The 19,393-nt window shown below is 37.6% G+C and overlaps 1 protein-coding gene across 6 annotated transcripts in view; it reads right to left on the minus strand.

Annotated features, from left to right (window-relative positions):
• The window catches only part of GRAMD1C (GRAM domain containing 1C), an 89,356-nt gene that overhangs the window by 21,766 nt on the left and 48,197 nt on the right, over positions 1–19,393 (minus strand). For 5 of the 6 annotated variants that reach the window (XM_059164080.1, XM_059164079.1, XM_059164081.1 and 2 more), the window contains 3 exons: positions 12,455–12,573; positions 9,407–9,536; positions 4,878–5,040 (listed from right to left, as the gene is read on the minus strand). In XM_059164080.1, the coding sequence (XP_059020063.1) occupies positions 4,878–5,040; positions 9,407–9,536; positions 12,455–12,573 (412 nt within the window). Of the gene's footprint in view, positions 1–4,877; positions 5,041–9,406; positions 9,537–12,454; positions 12,574–17,382; positions 17,713–19,393 lie in introns of those variants that run through there. The other variant, XM_059164082.1, reaches the window with a different exon arrangement.

Genomic DNA, 19,393 nt, shown 5'->3' on the forward strand with positions numbered 1-19,393 from the left:
ATTGGCTTATTGACTTGTTTATTGCCTCTCTCCTGAAGAAGAGTCCAAGTTCCATGTGAGTAGGGACCATGTCAATTTTAAACAACTATATATATCATGTACTAGGCATATAAGTATTAATTTTTTTTTTAAGATTTTATTTATTTATTTGACAGAGAGAGAGAGATCACAAGTAGACAGAGAGCCCGATGCGGGGCTCGATCCCAGGACTCTGGGATCATTACCCGAGCCGAAGGCGGAGGCTTTAACCCACTGAGCCACCCAGATGCCCCTTAAATTACTATTTTTAATAAATACTGAGGATGCTAAAAAAAAAAAAAGTACCTTCGAATCAATTTTTATTTATAGGACTATCATTTTACAACCATGTTTGTTAGCTTTTTATCTTGAATGATTTTTGATTTACAATTAATGACACTAGGTATTATTCCCACCCTTTCCCAGTAATGTCCTTTTTCTGTACAAGTATCCAATCCAAAATGTCATTTTGCATTTAATTGTTTATCTCTCTTGTCTTCTCCAATTGTTATAGTCCCTCATGCTTTCCTTGTTTTTTAATGGCCTTACACACTTGAGGAACCCCGGTCATGTATTTTGTAGACTGTCCCTCAGTTTGGGTTTGTCTGTTTTTTCATGATTAGACTAGGGTTGTGGATTTGGGGAAGAATGCCCACAGAGGTGAAGTGCCCTTCTTAGCAAATTCAGGGGATCCAGGCTATCAGTGTGATTTATGATAACGGTACCCATGATCACTTGGTTAAGGTGCCGTGTGGGAGGTTCTTCCATGGTAAAGTTACCATGCTCACCTTTCCATGTTCTGTTTGCTACAAATGAGTCACTAAGTTCAACCCACCCTCAAGAGAACTAAGTTCCACCTCCTAGAAAGGGGAGTATCTATGTATATTATTTAAAACTCTGTAAGGAAGACTTGTGCTTTCTCCCCCATTTACATATTTATTCGATCATTTATAACAGTATGGGCTCATGAGTAGTTATTTTATACTTTAGGTTATAATCCAGTGCTATCATTATTTATTTTTAGGAGCTCTTTCAGGTTGACTCCTATGCCCTTTTGATACTTTTTTTTTTTTTTTAGCATTTCTTTATTTCTGGCCCCAGAGAAAACTCCAGCCTCATTTTGTGTATTCCCCACCTCAGCCCTAGAAGCATTCATTTCTCTAAGGAGTTCTCAAACTGCAATTTTTCAAAAGTAAGTTTCTTGTTCTATTTATGAAGGAAAGAAAATTACACTCATATAGTCATTTTAACATATTTTCAATATTTCACTTAAACTCCATTATTAGATAAATTGTTCTGTATTATGACTGACAAAATAGAATTCATGGTACTACTCTAGAAATTAATAATACCTTTGTATGTAAATTAATTCAAAGAAATAAGGACATGAAATAAACTATTTCCACTTGGGATTATTTATTTATGACATACACAGTACTTTAAAGCCTCCTGTCCAAGTAATATCACCAATAATATTGCTGTAACGTATGAAGCTAGGAAGCAGTGTATCAAATAGGGAAAGGAACACCACTCAACCTGGTGGTAGGTTACTATTTCCAATAAAGAAGAAATATTTCTTCTTTAAACCTATCAGTTTGAAAGTGGCCAGTGGGAATGATGGGAAGAGTGAGACAGACAAATAAATATGAAAAGGATACGGGCATAAAGGAATAAAACATATGTTGATAATGTTTAAAGGGTTCATGAAAAATGTACAAGATAAATATGCAAGAACAGCAGATGATTTGGAGTTTGAGTAACTAAGGACACACAATTTGTTATATCCTCTAACTTCTAAAAACTGGTGACCGGCTGTCTTCTAGACTCAAATTGAAGGCTTTCTTTGCATCTGAAAACCCAAGTTCAATTTGAGAGTGTTGCTCAAAAACCTGACTCAGTTAACTATGTCAGGGTTACCTGGTTTAATCTCATGGCGGCTTCCCTGATGTGCTAGACTATTTTCATGGCTTTTTCTCAGCGTTCTCCAGAGGTCTACTTGTCCTCACCTTTAGTAATCAATAAGCATCACGTGATATTTGATTCCTGCTTTTCTTTGCTTGACTTTCCAGTTCATCCTATTCTGTCAGCTATAGGTCATGGATTCTAATTTTGCTATTCTAATGTAGCTTCCATTCTCAACATATGTGATTTTGGTTAGGGAATCCTGTCCCACGTTCTAATCCTAGCTATATACAATTAAACTTAACTGTCACGACACAGCCCAAGTGTCTCACGCCATCAGCCAGCTTGTCAGCTTCCACTCAAGGCTCTACCTCCTGGGGCAGAGGTTTTACAGACTATCCATGACATGAGAGAGCAGGGCAGGTGAAGAAGTAAATCCTAACAGCAACAAAAATATTATCATGACCGAAAATATGGCCATAATTTCCTTATAATGGTAGATATGGATACACTGTGTCAACTCATCTTCACCTACCAGGAAACCCCTAGTACCTTCTCATAGGCTCTGAACCTCTACCCAAAACTGGAAATGTAGTTAATAAGCTGAAGAAAGATTATCAGCAACAACATTCCAGATAAAGACAGTTCTACCTCTTATTCTGTGAAGTATTACATGTCAAATTTTTAAGTTTGTCTATGGTTTAACAGATTAAAACACAATGCTTAGCATTTTGTTCAGGAGGTGGCAGCCCAGAACATATTTCCAGAAGGACAGAAATATCCCCAAAAAGGCACCATTCGATCTTGGTGGGTTCTCAGCTGCCTACCATAGAGTAAGAACATTTAAAAAAGAAGCCAGTCAAAGCAGATTCTAGGCTAAGTTTCCTGATATGGGCTTCAATTAAACTCCACATCAAAGGGACTGAACTAGTTGTTTCCGGTCCCTCTGTGAGATATTCCATGATGCTCTGCTCTGCAGATTCCGCTCAGGGATACATGAGCCTAGAGGGAGTCTCTACTTCAAAATGGTCCAGTTTCCCCCTCCCAAAGATTACAATCTATCGGTGGCAGAAAAGAGGAAAAAGGGAAATCCTCTCATTTTCTCAGGCAGAATGCTCACAAGGGTAGATCAAAATACTATCATTTTAAATAAAATGATGTTGGGTTTAAAATAATCTGCCATCTACCTAACTCCCTTTAAATCCACAGACAAATTTCCTGGGATGGTTTACTTCTTTGGACCTTTCTTATTTTCCTCAGATCACGGATTTCAAGTGTCTTCATAACCTCACAACTTCCAGAAAATTTTTTTTTAAAAAATTCATTATAATATGTACTTAAATATGTCTGATAAGCCTGAGATTTTGGAATCTGCTTAGTGAAAACAATACAAGTACTTGATGTATTATGTAATGATAATCTAATAAGAAAGAAGCCATCCCATGCACCTTAAAGAAAACCTCCACAAAAGAAGGCCCAATGTTACATGTAAGGTCTTACTGCTGTAAAACCAGTCTTTACAGGGATGCCAGTAAGGGATGAAATGGGATCGGGGCTCACATGCAATACAGCAGCTACACTACTGCTCATCTTAATTTCTAGATAGGAATGCATCTTATATGAGATTTAGTATTATCCTTTATGAAGCTTATCATTAATGTTAATTTGATAGGATCAATAAGCAAACTTCTTTTTAAGGACCATTCTTATGAAAGAGCAGGTAAGAGAGGAGGAAAATAAATCCCTGTTTTGGCGTCACTTACCTATCTGGCCACTGGGTGCCAGAGTAGATCTTCCTAAAGTCAGGTTCAGCCAAGCAGATTACTAATTCACAGGGCTGCATACCAAAGCATGAATGGTAAGGACACTAAGAGAGTCTTGTCATTCATGGAGCTGAATCTTTTTTTAAAAAAACCTCTCAACTATCTTTTCAAAAGAACTCAACAACCGTCTTCTTAATGCATTCTGTGATGTTTAGAAACTACTGAATTTTTATTTATGTATTTAAAAGCAATAGATTTAGTTTTCATTAAAGATCCTTGATACAGTGTTCCCAAACCAAAGTTGATTCTGATTTCGTTTTCATAGATTTGGTCTTGGTTTGCTTTTAGATTTGGATTTGATTTTAGATTTGACTTGGATTCAGTTTTGCTCTTCATGGATTTGGTTTTCACTATAATAAAAGCTTCAGGGGTTCCCACACCAAGTCTCATCTGTGCTGTAGCTGGACTAGCAAATGCAATCATATCCCATAGATCCAAACCACTACAATGTCCCCATTGTTAATATCCTGAGCATTGCTGGTCAGAAAACGGACAGAGCAAAATCCACTGGCATTGTTCTCTTTCCTGAAATTGGAAAGTAGTCACTCTTCTGTATCTTTCCCCATGTCTCCCCACTTCACGGACTTCAGATGTGTCAACAATTTAACAGTTTAAAAACAAACAAACAAAAAAAAGGTTCCTTAAAATGCACACTTAATAAGTATGATAAGCCCCAGCTATTAACTTAGAGAAGGCAGAGAGACCATGATTTCTTATGAAGTTTCTTTTAAACAATTCTCTACTTTTGTATCTCTCTCTTTTTTTCCTTCCTTTTTTCTTTTTTGTCAGTAGTGAAAGTAAAGTCCAATTATGGTGTCTAGAACACAATGCAGGTTTTTACTTAGATTTGCTTTTCCGTTGCTACTGTGTCATCTTCATTGACTCAAGGCCTAAAATTCTAAAAGTTACATGTGATGGAGATCTCTAAATTCCAACCTTCTGAAAAGTGGAGATAGGTTAAACCTAGCAACTTCTTTCCCCTATTTTCTATTAACTTCCACCTTTCCTTTGGTTCTTTATAGAGTGAGAATGTGTCTAATACAACTAAATCCTCATTCTGTACTCACCCAATACAAATATAAACACTAAAAGACACAACTGAAATTTTATTAAAATTTGTAAGAAATTCTCTACCTTCATCAACAGAATCTGAGGTGCTGCTTTTATCCAGAGAAAGATATTCATTTTTATTCAAGTCCAGTGATTTTGATGGTACTCTGCTTAATCTCTTTTCTGAAGTTAGTAAAGGACTCTTTTTCCACTGTTTCTCATTTTGGGGTTCCTCTTTCTCTAGCCCCTAAAAGGCAAATAATCCAATTTAAAAAACAGATCATTGGCTTAGATTTTTAAGGAGGAATCTTTAAAAACAAAAATGCTTTGAAATGCAGCTCTTTGGAAAATATGTTATTTTTACATCACACTTCCAATATAGTCCATAAAATATTGATAACTAGTAATATATTATCTTATAATATACTTACATAGTAATGAACAATAAATTTATGAAGAACATCATATAAAAAGAACTCACAGTTAACATCATGTGAATCACTTAAGCAGAAGGGAAAAGGTAGCAGAGGACAAAAATAATGGAAGAGCAGGTTCTTTGGGGTAGGTAAGGGAGAGGAATCAAATCCAATTAGAGTTCCCAGACAATACCTGCCCCATCATCTCAAGGAAGAGAACTCCCCCATTCTCAAGACCTGTAACTACAGAGAAAAGGGAAAGAAAATAGAAAGATAAAAGTCACATAAGAGTACAGTAGAGGAGACTGAATTAATGGGAAACATTAATTTCATAGCAAACTTGAAAGAACACAGTTGGCTTTGCTGTTAAGGGATTAAGGAATTGGGCATTAAAAGATATTCCATATTGATACTATCTGTACTTTCTGGGGTGGTTTAATCAAGACACATCATTTCTATAATAAATTTAATATTAGGCATTAAAGTCTGAATGCTATTGCTATGTTATTATTCAAGTAGGACTATATTATAATTGGGTTTAATAAAACAGTATAAAAATACAAACTATACAGCAAAGTACCTTCTTGCATTATCTGTATGTAAACAGATGAAAGAGAACATTATTTCTAACCTGCCCCATGAGATCTTTGAGCAGCACTGGGCTCCAAGGAGGAAACAGGTTTCTATCAGCCACTCAGAGAGCAGAATAACAACTGGGACCCAAGATACAATTAATGAAAGGATTATACTACCCTAGTCAAAGGACTGACTCTCTAAGCACAGATTACTGCCAAAATTAAGTCTTGATTTATTTGGGAGTTCCACACTACAAAGCAACATGCTTACTAGCTGACCCAGAACCTCTTCAGCAGATGCTAAACACAGTAACCTTCCATACATATTTCTCCTGTTGTTTGTAATTGAGATATGGCTCCTATTATAAAAAATATAAACAGATAATTTCAGGAAAAGTAAGCCACTATTTTTGAGTGGTTGGTAGCTACACAATTTTTATTTCTTTGTATTCTTTTTTGTATTTCCTGGATTTTTCAAAGAATATTAATTTTATAACTTAAGGAAGTTATATTTCATCTTAAAATGTTTTAAAAATACTATTTTCAGGGCGCCTGGGTGGCTCAGTCGGTTAAAGCCTCTGCCTACGGCTCGGGTCATGATCTCAGGGTCCTGGGATCGAGCCCCGCATCAGGCTCTCTGCTTAGCAGGGAGCCTGCTTCGCCCTCTCTCTCTCTGCCTGCCTCTCTGACTACTTGTGATCTCTCTCTCTGTCAAATAAATAAATAAAATATTTTAAAAAATAAATAAATAAAATATAATTTTCACTTTTTGTTATTTCCAACTTTCTAGGAAATAAAAATGACATGAAGTAAGTGACATATGATATTTTCTGACCTCTGAGAATTTCATTATACTGTTCTTGAATGAAAAAAAAAAAGGAGTTGGGGGTGCCTGGGTGGCTAAGTCCTTAAAGCATCTGCCTTGGGCTCAGGTCCTGGGATCAAGCCCTGCATCAGACCCCCTACTCAGCAGGAAGTCTGCTTCCCTCTCTCCCACTCCCCCTCCTTGTGTTCCTCTCACTGTGTCTCTCTTTGTCAAATAAATAAATAAAATCTTTTAAAAAGGGACGCCTGGGTGGCTCAGTGGGTTAAAGCCTCTGCCTTTGGCTCAGGTCATGATCTCAGGGTCCTGGATCAAGCCCCGCTACAGGCTCTCTGCTCAGCGGGGAGCCTGCTTCTTCCTCTCTCTCTGCCTGCCTCTCTGCCTACTTGTGATCTCCATCTGTCAAATAAATAAAATCTTAAAAAAAAAAAAAAACCCTTTTAAAAAAAGGAGTGAACTTCCATGTTACTTGTATTCTATAACCTGAAGACATCTATAGGAAACATCAATGAACGTATGGTCAATCTTAAAATATTAACACCTTCCTCTATATTCCACTCTCTTTCCTTAAAGGAAATATGACATCCTTCAGGGACAAAACTAGAAGCAAGACCCAAAGGATTAACTATTCTAAGATCCAGGTACAGAACACAATATCAAGGCAGTAGGTAGTAAGAAAGACTCAAGATTACTAGTTTTGAGAATCCAGTCCTCAAAGTCAGGCTTTTGTAAAAGGATCAGGAGATTGCAAGAAATGTCCTACCCTGTTACCTCTCTAAAATTGAGTGGTTTGGCTTTCTCCACGAGAACATATAAAGAGATTAGCACCCAGAATCACTTCCCATATATCGGTAGTAAGTTCCTAAGGGTCTCTAGATGAATAGTTTTGCAAGAAATCCACAATACAAATTCAGACTGGGATAGATGCATGCCAGTTGCCTGAAACAAGCTTATAACTTGATGGACTTTACATATTCTGTTTCAATGTTTTCCCGACACTTATTCACAGATGCTGGTTGGCTCCAAGTGAGAAGACAGAAAAAGGCCCTCACTGGCTACATGCAGATTCACCTTGAAATAACAGCTTATGGTTATTGAATACTTAATGTGTATTAGGGATAGTTCAAAGCACTTTCACATATATTAATTCATTTAATCCTTATTAAAAAAAAAAAACCCGGGGCGCCTGGGTGGCTCAGTGGATTAAAGCCTCTGCCTTCAGCTCAGGTCGTGATCCCAGGGTCCTGGGATCGAGCCCCGCATCGGGCTCTCTGCTCAGCGGGGAGCCTGCTTCCTCCTCTCTCTCTGCCTGCCTCTCTGCCTACTTGTGATCTGTCTGTCAAATAAATAAATAAAATCTTATAAAAAAACAAAAAACAAAAAAAAACCCTATGGGGTATTACTGTCTTCATCTTATAACTGAGAAAACAAAAGCATAGAAATGTGAAGTAATTAAGTTGACTTCTTTAACGGCATTCAGGTAGCAAGTGGCAGAGGCAGGATTTGAAAGCAACTCTCTGCTTTAAACCAAGAAATTCTGGTGCAGCCCAGATTTGCATCCACAATCAGCAGAACGAAATCCTTACCATAGGAGCCCTCTCAGCACTCAGAATGTGGTCTCCAAATACCATCCTTCATGAAGAACTGTGGCCCATTAGGAAAATGGCTGATACTGAGTCTGGGACAGTAAGTGTACAAAGTGTGCCTAGGTTACATTATTGTGATAGAAAGAAAGGAAGCCATCAAAGATTACTGATCATTTCAAAAAAACAAAGCAAGGGCACCTGTGTGGCTCAGTGGGTTAAGCTTCTGCCTTCAGCTCAGGTCATGATCTCAGAGTTCTGGAATCGAGCCCCATATTGGGTTCTCTGCTCGGCGGGGAGCCTGCTCCCCCCACTCCCTCTCTCTGCCTGCCTCTCTGCCTACTTGTGATCTCTCTCTCTCTGTGTCAAATAAATAAAATCTTTAAAAAAATTTTAAAAAGCAGCCAACCTGAAGGGGCTCCCATTGGCAGAGGAGACAAAATGAGCATTTAAAAAAATAAATAATGGGGCGCCTGGGTGGCTCAGTGGGTTAAGCCGCTGCCTTCGGCTCGGATCATGATCTCAGGGTCCTGGGATCGAGTCCCACATCGGGCTCTCTGCTCAGCAGGGAGCCTGCTTCCCTTCCTCTCTCTCTGCCTGCCTCTCCATCTACTTGTGATTTCTCTCTGTCAAATAAATAAATAAAATCTTTAAAAAAAAAAATAAAATAAAATAAATAATAAAAAAATAAATAATGACTAAAATGATAGAAATTCATTGAAATTAAAAAAAAGAAAGCAATGTGCTTATAATGATACTTGAAAAAATAAAAGAAGAAGCTAAGTAACGTGAATTAACCTGATGTGCCTGCTTTCAGAGTCAACTTAAGAAGCACCTCCTGTTATTCAAGCATGTGGCACAGGGTTCTCATCTTCCCTTTCAAAAGAGATTTTTCCTACCACTTAATCTGAAAAATCTGCTAACTACAAAAATACTCTACCTTATTATATTTTTAATGACATCTATCCCCCTTGGAAACTAATGCTCAGGAAACTGACTAGTAGTTATGCACCATATCCAGCTCTGAACAAAACCACACATTATTCCCTTATAACCTCTGCTACTTATAGACTTAAAACCTTTCTCCTAAGACAAAGGAGCAGCCTGACACCTTAAATTTTTAAACATTTTGTATAGTATATTTTTACTTGATCTTGCATTATGATTAACATATGGCAGCATCAGATATATTTTAAAAGGGATATCGTGCACTAACCTTTGGTGGATTTCCATCAATTGACTCTGCTTCTGAAACCCGATTAACTGATTCTCGGGTAAAACTGATAGACTTGGAAAATTTTTCATCTCTCTCGCCACAGTCATCCAAGCTACTTCTTCCTGGACTTCTGTAAGAAACACATCATTATAGAACATAATCGAGGTCAATTCCACACAAATAAGTGATTCAGTCTCCCCACTGAGGTCCTTTGCTATTATAAAGCATTTTGACAACAAATGGGTGTTTGTAATGTAACAAATAAGCCCTACTTATAACAAGGCCATCTTCTTAAATCACATGCAGGTTGACTTTATTTCTAAAAACAAAATATGCTCACATGGGATTTGATAAATTTCAGAAACCATTAAAAAATTAACCAAGTAAAGCGGCTGTAACAACAGTTAATACAATGAATATTATAGCTTGTTTAAATTTCAGTTATGAACCACCACAAAGCTTTGAAAGGTGCAGGGCAGGGGTCTGAGTTGGATGCCAGTCAACTCCAGAACGTAGTTTCAGATCTCCTTCCTTCTGATTCACTTCCAGCTGAGGTGGTGAGTCCCTCCCAGAAGGGGGAGCTCCCAATATCTGAGCACAGACCCCATCAATCAGTCCATGCCCATCTTCTTGCTCTTCTCCTTCCTAAGAATAAAGTTTAAGGAACAGCTTTCATATGGCCCTAGGAACGTGACTCTAACAAATGTGCTGAGACCTACTTTTCCTCAATTAGGGAAGAGCATAAAGAAAGGAAAATCTGGGGCGCCTGGGTGGCTCAGTGGGTTAAGCCGCTGCCTTCAGCTCAGGTCATGATCTCAGAGTCCTGAGATGGAGCCCCACATCGCATCAGGGCTCTCTGCTCAGTGGGGAACCTGCTTCCTCCTCTCTCTCTGCCTGCCTCTCTGCCTGCTTGTGATCTCTCTCTGTCAAATAAATAAATAAAATCTTTAAAAAAAAAAAAAAAAAGAAAGAAAGGAAAATCTAAGAAACATAAAAGGAGTACAACTGATCTAATGTCTAAGTCTCAAACTTACTAAGCAATTATTCCAATGAAATCTTTGCTTACATAGAGACTTAAAGCTCTTCTAAAATAAAGTAGCAGCCTAACATCTTCAGCCATGTCTTCCCGAGGAACACCCCTATTCTATCCCACCCAAATAACACTTAGATCTGCCACCAAGTCACTCTTGGCCAGGCAAAATGGCAAGGTTGAGGGGACCCAACAAGAAAAATGGCCCCTTGGAGACTAGTTCAGCAAATGAGTATCTGCATGTAAGGATTTTACAGAAGGGAGTGAACTGCGGAGAAATCCAGAAAGGAAAAAGGAGGGATAGTGATAGAGAAAATGAAAATGAAGATGAAGACAGAATAGCTGAGGAAATAAAGGTTTGAGACAGATACACTTCTTTCAGGAAGTGGGAAGAAAGGGAAAAGGAAAAGGGGGGTGAGGATCTGGCTACAAAGTCTCTGAGAAAGCACTCAATCCCCAGAAGACAACAGCAGCCTCTCTGGTGACTTCAAAAAGCTGAACCTTAGAGGATATAAAGAATCCACTCAAAAATATTCAGTCTCTTCTTCTTTAAAGACTAGAAACTCCTTGAGTTGGCAGGGACCCTGGAGCTCATCGAGTTGAACTGCCTAATTTCAGAGATGAGTCAAGTGAGGATCAGAAAGACGAGGAGATTGGTTTGAGGTAGCGCAGCTACTTGGTGGCCAAGTCCAGACTAGAACCCAGATCTTCTCCATCATAATCCAAGGATCTCTGCATTATGTCAATTGTCTTTCTACACAGCTCCAAGACCTAAGAGAGACTAGTAAACTTTACAAGAAGAGTACAATGGAAATTTTTAACTTTACAGAAGACTAATAAAATATGCATGTGCAACCACATTAAAAAAAGACTAAAATATTGATGCTGAGCTGAAATGGTATAAAGAAGATCAGCATAACTAGAAGGCTACCTAAATAAAGGAAAAATTGTGTACATGGTGGACTTCTGAAAGCTTTCTATATTAAGATTTATTTGCTATAGAATGTTTAAGTAAGAGTTTGATTAAGATATAATTCATGTACCATAAAATTCACCCATTTAAAGTGTACAATACAGTGGTTACAGAGTTGCACAATCATGATCACCACTGTCTAGTTTTAGAATATGTTCATCCCCAAAAAGAAATCCTGTACCCATTAGCAATCACTCCCCATTCCCCCTTCCTCCCAGCCTCTGGCAACTACTAATCTTTCTGTCCCTATAGCTCTACTCATTCTGGATTCCATCTCATACAAATGGAATCATACGATATGTGGTCTTCGGTGACTTGCTCCGTTCATTTGCTTCTCTCACTTATAATGTCTACTATAGAATTTTAATGTATTATCCCTAGTTGTTTTTACTGCTATGGCCTCAATTACCATTGGACAAAATGTACTTTTATTTGCACAGGCTAATAAAAATGTCCACTCTTCCCAGTGGATACCCACCTGTCAAAAATTACCTCTCTCATCTCTGAATTTCTTTATCACATTATCTATTGCTACTCTTGGCCTTTATTATTTTCAACCTCGTATTATAATCATTTGCATTCCCCACAGTACCATCAGTCCCTTTCATTAATGCACTCAATATTTATTGAGTACCAACTACATGTCAAACACCACACTAGGGTTTTCTCAAGGAAACATCATATTATCTTTGTATCCCTCAAAATATCTACCAGCTAATTTATTTTATTGTTATCTGTAAGATCAGAGATGTCACTAGGTACTTCTCCAGATCCTTAAGAAAAAGCTTTACTAAAACCACACTTTAAGTATTCCTAAATGACACAGTTACAAAATTGACATTTCCTTATATGTCCTATATTTGCTTTTGCAATTTAGCACTACTACTCGCTGTCCTCGCCTTTCACTGCATTCCACTACAGAGAACAAAGAGGCAAATTCTACCCAAGGATGAATTAATAGAAATTCTAAATTAGTAAAGTCTAAAATAATTCTGCTAGAATTCATGATTAATAAATCGTGAAATTTCAAAACATTTTGCTCTACCTTGGCTGTGCATTATCCTCGATCGACAGAGACAAGTTTTCCATCTCTTCAGCATTTAAGCCTAGCTCATTGCCATAGTTCTGCTGGAGCAGCTGCCAGAATTCCTGTCTGGTCAAGTTCTAAAAGGACAGAAAAATTACACTGAGTATTGGAAAAGATAGGCTAGGATAACACAGTGATTCAAAACATGAATTCTGAAGTCAAAATGATCTGTTGTGCAGATTCTAAATGTGTAACTTTGGTAGTTATTTGACCTTTCTAGATGTCAGTTTTCTGTATCTGTAAAAAAAAAAAAAAATGTGTCAACAAAACTTATCCAACAGGATTGATAGTGGGAGTTGATAAAATGCTGATTTTAAAGTGTGTAACATAATAACTACTGTAAATGGGAAGTAAGATGTTTAAAATGGTCTTTTCGTAGAATGGTTTGTTCACAATATCAGACAATAACCAATGTGAAATTTAAATTCTATAATCCAACCCTCTGCTGTGACCACTGGGTCAACACTGAGAGTTCGAATCATCAATTCAGAATCATCCTCTTAACCCGTAATGTATCTGAATATTTCAACCATTTAAAAAACCTTATATATCAGGGGTGCCTGGGTAGCTCAACTGAGCATCTGCCTTTGGCTCAGGTCATAATCCCAAGGTCCTGGGATCCAGCCCTGCATTGGGCTCTTTGCTCAGCAGGTAGCCTGCTTCTCCTTCCCCTCTCCCTCTCTCTCTGCCTGCTGCTCCCCCTGCTTGTGCTCTGCCAAATAAATAAATAAAATATTTTAAAAAAAAAAACCTGGTATATCAGTAAACTTTAAGTTATACTTTCCTAAAATATAAAAGGAAAGGCAACAGGCTAGAATTCAGGGTATTTTCTCTGATTTACTTTTAACAAAATCCAACTTGTTCTTTGTAGGTATCATATCAGAGTTAAAATCATCTAATACCAAAAACTCGTGCATTACATAGCAAAACAAAATCAATAATAGTATGATAACCAATGATCTGATTTTTATAAATATTTTAGGTCTAATATAATTACATGATTAAGCAAGGTAGAGGGAGGCAACATAATACCTGAGGCAACTGTTGGCAAGATTCTTCTCTCTTATTCATCCAACAAATATTTATTTAGAACCAAACAAACATGTATCACTGCATTAAATGACTAAGGAGGGCAAAAGTAATGTACAAGAAAGCAAAAATGGACTTTTCAGACTTCATCAAGATAAAAGGCTTCTCCACAGCAAAGTAAATAGTCAACAGAACTAAGAGGAAACCCACAGAATAGGAGATGATACTGTGCAAGTGACATTACAGATAAAGGGCTGGTATCCAAGATCTATAAAGAACTTCTCAAACTCAACACCCAAAACACAAATAATCCAGTCAAGAAATGGGCAGAAGACATGAACAGACACTTCTCCAAAGAAGACATAAAAATGGCTAACAGACACATGAAAAAATGTTCAACATCTCTAGCCATCAGGGAAATACAAATCAAAACCATAATGAGGGTGACTGGGTGGCTCAGTTGGTTAAGCGTCTGCCTTTGGCTCCAGTTGTGATCCGAGGGTCCTGGGAGAGAGTTCTAGATCGGGCTCCCTGCTCCACAGGGAGTCTGCTTCTCCCTCTGCCCCTCCCCTCACTCATTCTCTTAACCCTGACTTTCTCTCAAATAAATAAATCTTTTAAAAAGATTTATTTACACCAGTTAGAATGGCAAAAATTAGTAAGATGGGAAAAAACAAATGTTGGTGAGGATGTGGAGAAAAAGGAACACTCTTGCACTGTTGGTGGGAATGCAAGCTGGTACAGCCACTCTGGAGAACAGTATGGAGGTTCTTCAAGACATTAAAAATAGAACTATCCTATGACCCAGCAATTGCACCACTAGGTATTTACCCAAGATACAGATGTGGTAAAAAGGAGGGGCACATGCACCCCAATGTTCATAGCAGCAATGTCCACAATAGCCAAACTCTGGAAGGAGCTGAGATGTCCTTCAACAAATGAATGGATAAAGAAGGTGTGGTTCATATCTACAATGGAAGATTACTCAGCCATCAGAAACGATGGATTCCTACCATTTGCATCGACATGGATGGAACTGGAGGGGATTATGCTAAGTGAAATAAGTCAAGCAGAAAAAGACAATTATCATATGGTTTCACTCATATGTGGAACATAAGGAATAGCATGGAGGACCACAGGGGAAAGGAAGGAAAAGTGAATGGAAAGAAATCAAAGAAGACGAGAAACCATGAGAGACTCTGGACTCTGGGAACCAAACTGAGGGTTACAGAAGGGAGGGGGGTGGGGGGGATGGGGTAAACAGGTGATGGTATTAAGGAGGGCACGTGTGGTGATGAGCACTGGGTGTTATACACAACTAATGAATCACTGAACACTACATCTAAAACTAATGACATAGTGTATAGGCTAATTGAACATAATAATAAAAAAAAATGTATAAATTAAGCTCCTTGCTCTCAAACAACTTAAATATAGTTGAAGAAACATGGGAGACTTTTTAAGTTAAATATGACAGGCTACAATTTATTAAGTACTAAAGTACTAATAGAATCAACATATTATAAAAGTCTAAATGCAAGAAATATTACTGTGCATTTACATGTAATATTTGTATTAGATAAGGCTACACACTGGAGAAGTGTCTCCAGCAGAGCTGAAGGAAGGACATGAATGGGGAAAATGGAAAAATGAGGAAATACAAATACAGAATACATACATAAAGAACATAGGTAATCCTTGCTTTTTTTTTTCTTTAGGTTTATTTATTTTTATTTTATTTTATTTTATTTTATTTTTAAAGATTTTATTTATTTAACAGAGAGAGATCACAAGTAGGCAGAGAGGCAGGCAGAGAGAGAGGAGGAAGCAGGCTCCCTGCTGAGCAAAGAGCCTGATGCGGGGGCTTGATCCCAGGACCCTGGGATCATGACCTGAGCTGAAGGCAGAGGCCTCAACCCACTGAGCCACCCAGGCGCCCCATATTTATTTTTATTTTAGAGAAAGCAAGCACACACACTCATGTGTGTAGGGGGAGAGGCATAGGGAAAGGGAAAGAGAGAATCCTTAAGCAGACTCCCCTCTGAGCATGGACCCCCCCCCCCCAGGCAAGGCTTATCCCAGGACCCTGAGATCATGACCTGAGCCAAAATCAAGAGTTGGCCACCTAACTGACTAAGCCATCCAGATGCCCTAAGTAAAACTTGTTCAGAAGTCACTTAACAGTTTATTCACCTAACTGGAGTAAAAAACTTAAGTCAAAAAAATTAAGTCAGATTTGAAGTCAGCAAATAAAGACGAAGATTTAATGAGGCCTAAACATACATATGCCTTAAATTCCTCCCTGATATTCCCTTTGACAATTGCCACTTCTTAGTTTTCTTCTTCCTCCTTTCTTCTCCCTGTCTGGTGGCTATGGAATCTTTGTTACATTACACTAGATGACCTTCAGTATATTTCATGGAACCTCAAAGAGATAAGAACAAAATTTCTACACTTTAGACCACCAGTTTTCAATTTGCCATAACCAGACTACTGGGTTTCCACAAAAGCAGCTGAAGAAAATTCAGATATTATCAGTACTTTAAAAAATCAAAAATATCCAAACAGTTACCTACAATAAAGTTATTCAAGCTAAGTAATTGTCAGGGCTCTTTGGGTCTGAATTACGTTAGCCTAGAAGAGTTATCTAAGGCTGATAAGAAACTCTCATTGTAAATAATGTGTGTCTAACAAACAATAATGTTCTAACATTTTATTATTTAGTATACACCACTTGTTTGGTGGGCAAAGTCTTTTGAAGATTAGTATCCATGAAAGAAAAAATAAAAAGGATCACTAGTAGCAGAGAAAGTTAAGGAACCACTGTCCTTCATCCTAAAGACACCCCCACACATTTCTTTTCTGACTTCCACACCAGAAAAGCCATTTGTGAATAGCAATTAGCTCATATTAATAACTCAATCGTTCAAAGACACTACCTTTGAAATACTTTTAGTGTCATATATGGATGGTTAACTTTATAAAGAGAAACAAGAAAATTTCAATATACTTATGGAAGATTAACCTTTTACAAAAACTTCTCTGGAATAATAAAAATCAAAGTATTCCAAACAGACTAAAGGAAGTAGATAAACTAATGATAAATATTCAGACAGCTTTCCAAGAGTGAAAGACATGAAATGTAGACATAAAATAGTAACAACAAAAATGCAATTTTAAAATATATTATCAAATACTATCAGGAAGTTAACAGTAAATAGGGTAATATACTTTTTAAAAAATCTATTAGTTTATATATAAAGTATATTTTTATATACAAATATAAAAGTATATACTTACTATTTTATATAAAGGTATAAAGTATGTACATATATATAAATTAATGGAAAACAAAATAGAATTCATTTAGTTAACCATCTTTTTTTTTTAACCATCCTAAATTCACCATCTTACAGATCTGCTAATTTGTTAAAAATAACTTTTTCTAGGGATGCCTGGGTGGCTCAATCGGTTAAGCTGCTGCCTTCGGCTCAGGTCATGATCCATCCCAGGGTCCTGGGATTGAGTCCCACATTAGGCTCCTTGTCCAGCAGGGAGCCTGCTTCTCTCTCTACCTCTGCCTGCCACTCTGCCTGCTTATGCTCTCTCTCTGACAAATAAATAAAATCTTTCAAACAAATCTTAAAAAAATTAAAAATTAAAAATTAAAAAAATAACTTTTTCTACAAAGTTGGTCAGAAGTCACAAAAATGTGGTTATTTGTAGTCATGTGGAATATTTAAACATTAAAACATATATCCAGACTGATATTCATAATTTTCTGAATAATAATAATCCTCTGAATAAGGTGTTTCAAAAAAAACAACCTAAATTTTAAACAAAGGCAGACCACCTACCTGCAAACAATGGAGGGTCTCCAGGGTTCAGCCGACAGAGAGTACTTTAATAAAATAAAGATGAACCAAGTAGCAATCAGATAAGACTCAAGTCAGAAGATCAATTTCTGGCCCAGAAAGCTTTGTGTTCTAAGTATTCTGCAGTCTTTATCTGCAGCAGAGTTCCAAATACTTAATGACAACTACGTGAAATCACTGTTTCAATCTTCTTGTTTGTGTTATGAGAGGCTTCTCCTTATGAAAGACATGTTCTATTGAGTTTAAAGCACATTATTTGTCACTTCCTGGTCTGTAGTACCAGCACTCTTTCCAAGGTTGCGGTCAGAATGCAGAAGTGGTAGTTACACCTCACTCAACAGGTTCCTAAGCCACTCCCACTAGAAGAGGCTAGGTAAACAGAGTTTTATTAAAGGGACAGATCTCAATTTCTTCTGTTCCACGCAAGATTAGAAACAATAAAATGCCAATGAAAATATCTGCTTGTGCTCAATTATGTAAGATGCCTATCACAATATTATTCCAATCTCATTTCAGAGATTAAATATATTAGGGGTTAAATTTTTTCTCCATGCTAACACGTTCTATTCAACTCTGGCAATGTCATTACTACTTCTTCATATGCGCTTCTTCAGTATTGATGTAGCAGTTCCAGCAGACTTGCGCATTAACCCTTTACAACTTTCAAAGATTACTTCTTGAGTATTATAAATGGAATGCCAGGAAATAGCAGGAAGAGCAAGCTATTCAGGTTGAGCTACTACAATAAGCACTCAGCACATCATTCATCACTGAAAAGTTTACATCTTCATTACTCAATAGTTCTTTCCTTTAAAAATATTTTTTACGTTCTTCAGAATAATTTCCTGGCAGGGACCTGGACTGTAATGAACACTACTGAGAGTCTCATCTACCAATTTCAATTTATTTCTCCGAAGAAAAATTTTCTTCTAAATGAAAAATCACACTTTGCCCCAATTTCTACCTAGTTATTCCGTTTAATTTAGTAAGATATACAGACAACATCAAATGTTACTCAATGAACTGCAAGGATATCCTTTTGGGGGGTTGCTAAAACCCAATAATTTTATGCAATAGCAGAATGAGTATTCAGAGCGACACTGGAGAATACTACTCCAAACTGTAGAGAGCACACCTGGGGGCTAGAGTCCACTGTCTAAAAATTAGTGCTCTTGACTTGATATGGTAGTTCTCAAAGGCTGTAACTGTGAATAGATATTCTTATTCTACTAGGGTAACCAAATTACTATGAGAAAAATATAGATTAGCTATACTGGAAATGATTTTATATACCTTTGCTAAATATAAAAATCCCTAGAGTAAACCATGAATATACAGTAAATTTAGGAGGCTTAAGGGGGAAAACAGGACCTGACCTTTCCCCCACTAAGCGGCAAGAAAGAAAGCCTGGTGCACAAAGGCTGAGTAGAAGAGGAGTCACCAGCAAGAAAGAATGAGGGAAATACCAGGGAGGTATGAGCAAAGTCCAGAAGGAATGATGTCATGTAAATCAAGGGAAGAAGGTGATCAAAATGGAGGAAGCATATAGCAGTGTGGAATCCTGCTGACAGAGCAAGTACAAGGAGCACATACATGGCAAGTACAAGGGTGCCAGGGAGTGAAACAGCCTGGAAAACCAGGCTAGCACTGGTGGTAGGGAAAGAAGGGAAAGGGGGAAAGAGTCAGTGGGGAAGGGGGAAGGAGCCAGGGCATGAGGAGCCTTGCAAGCAATGCTAAAGAATATGGGGTTTATGGGGCACCTGGGTTGCTCAGTGGGTTAAAGCCTCTGCCTTCGGCTCAGGTAATGAGTCCAGGGTCCTGGGATCGAGTCCCACATCGTGCTCTCTGCTCAGCAGGGAGCCTGCTTCCCCCCCCTCACTTGTGATCTCTGTCCAATAAATAAATAAAATCTTAAAAAAAAAAAAAAGAATATAGGGTTTACACTGTTAAAATATAATAAGCCACCTACTAATTTCACATAGAAAAGTAAAAA

The sequence above is a fragment of the Mustela lutreola genome, chromosome 2, assembly GCF_030435805.1.
Source record: "Mustela lutreola isolate mMusLut2 chromosome 2, mMusLut2.pri, whole genome shotgun sequence".
In the NCBI taxonomy this organism is placed as follows: domain Eukaryota; kingdom Metazoa; phylum Chordata; class Mammalia; order Carnivora; family Mustelidae; genus Mustela; species Mustela lutreola.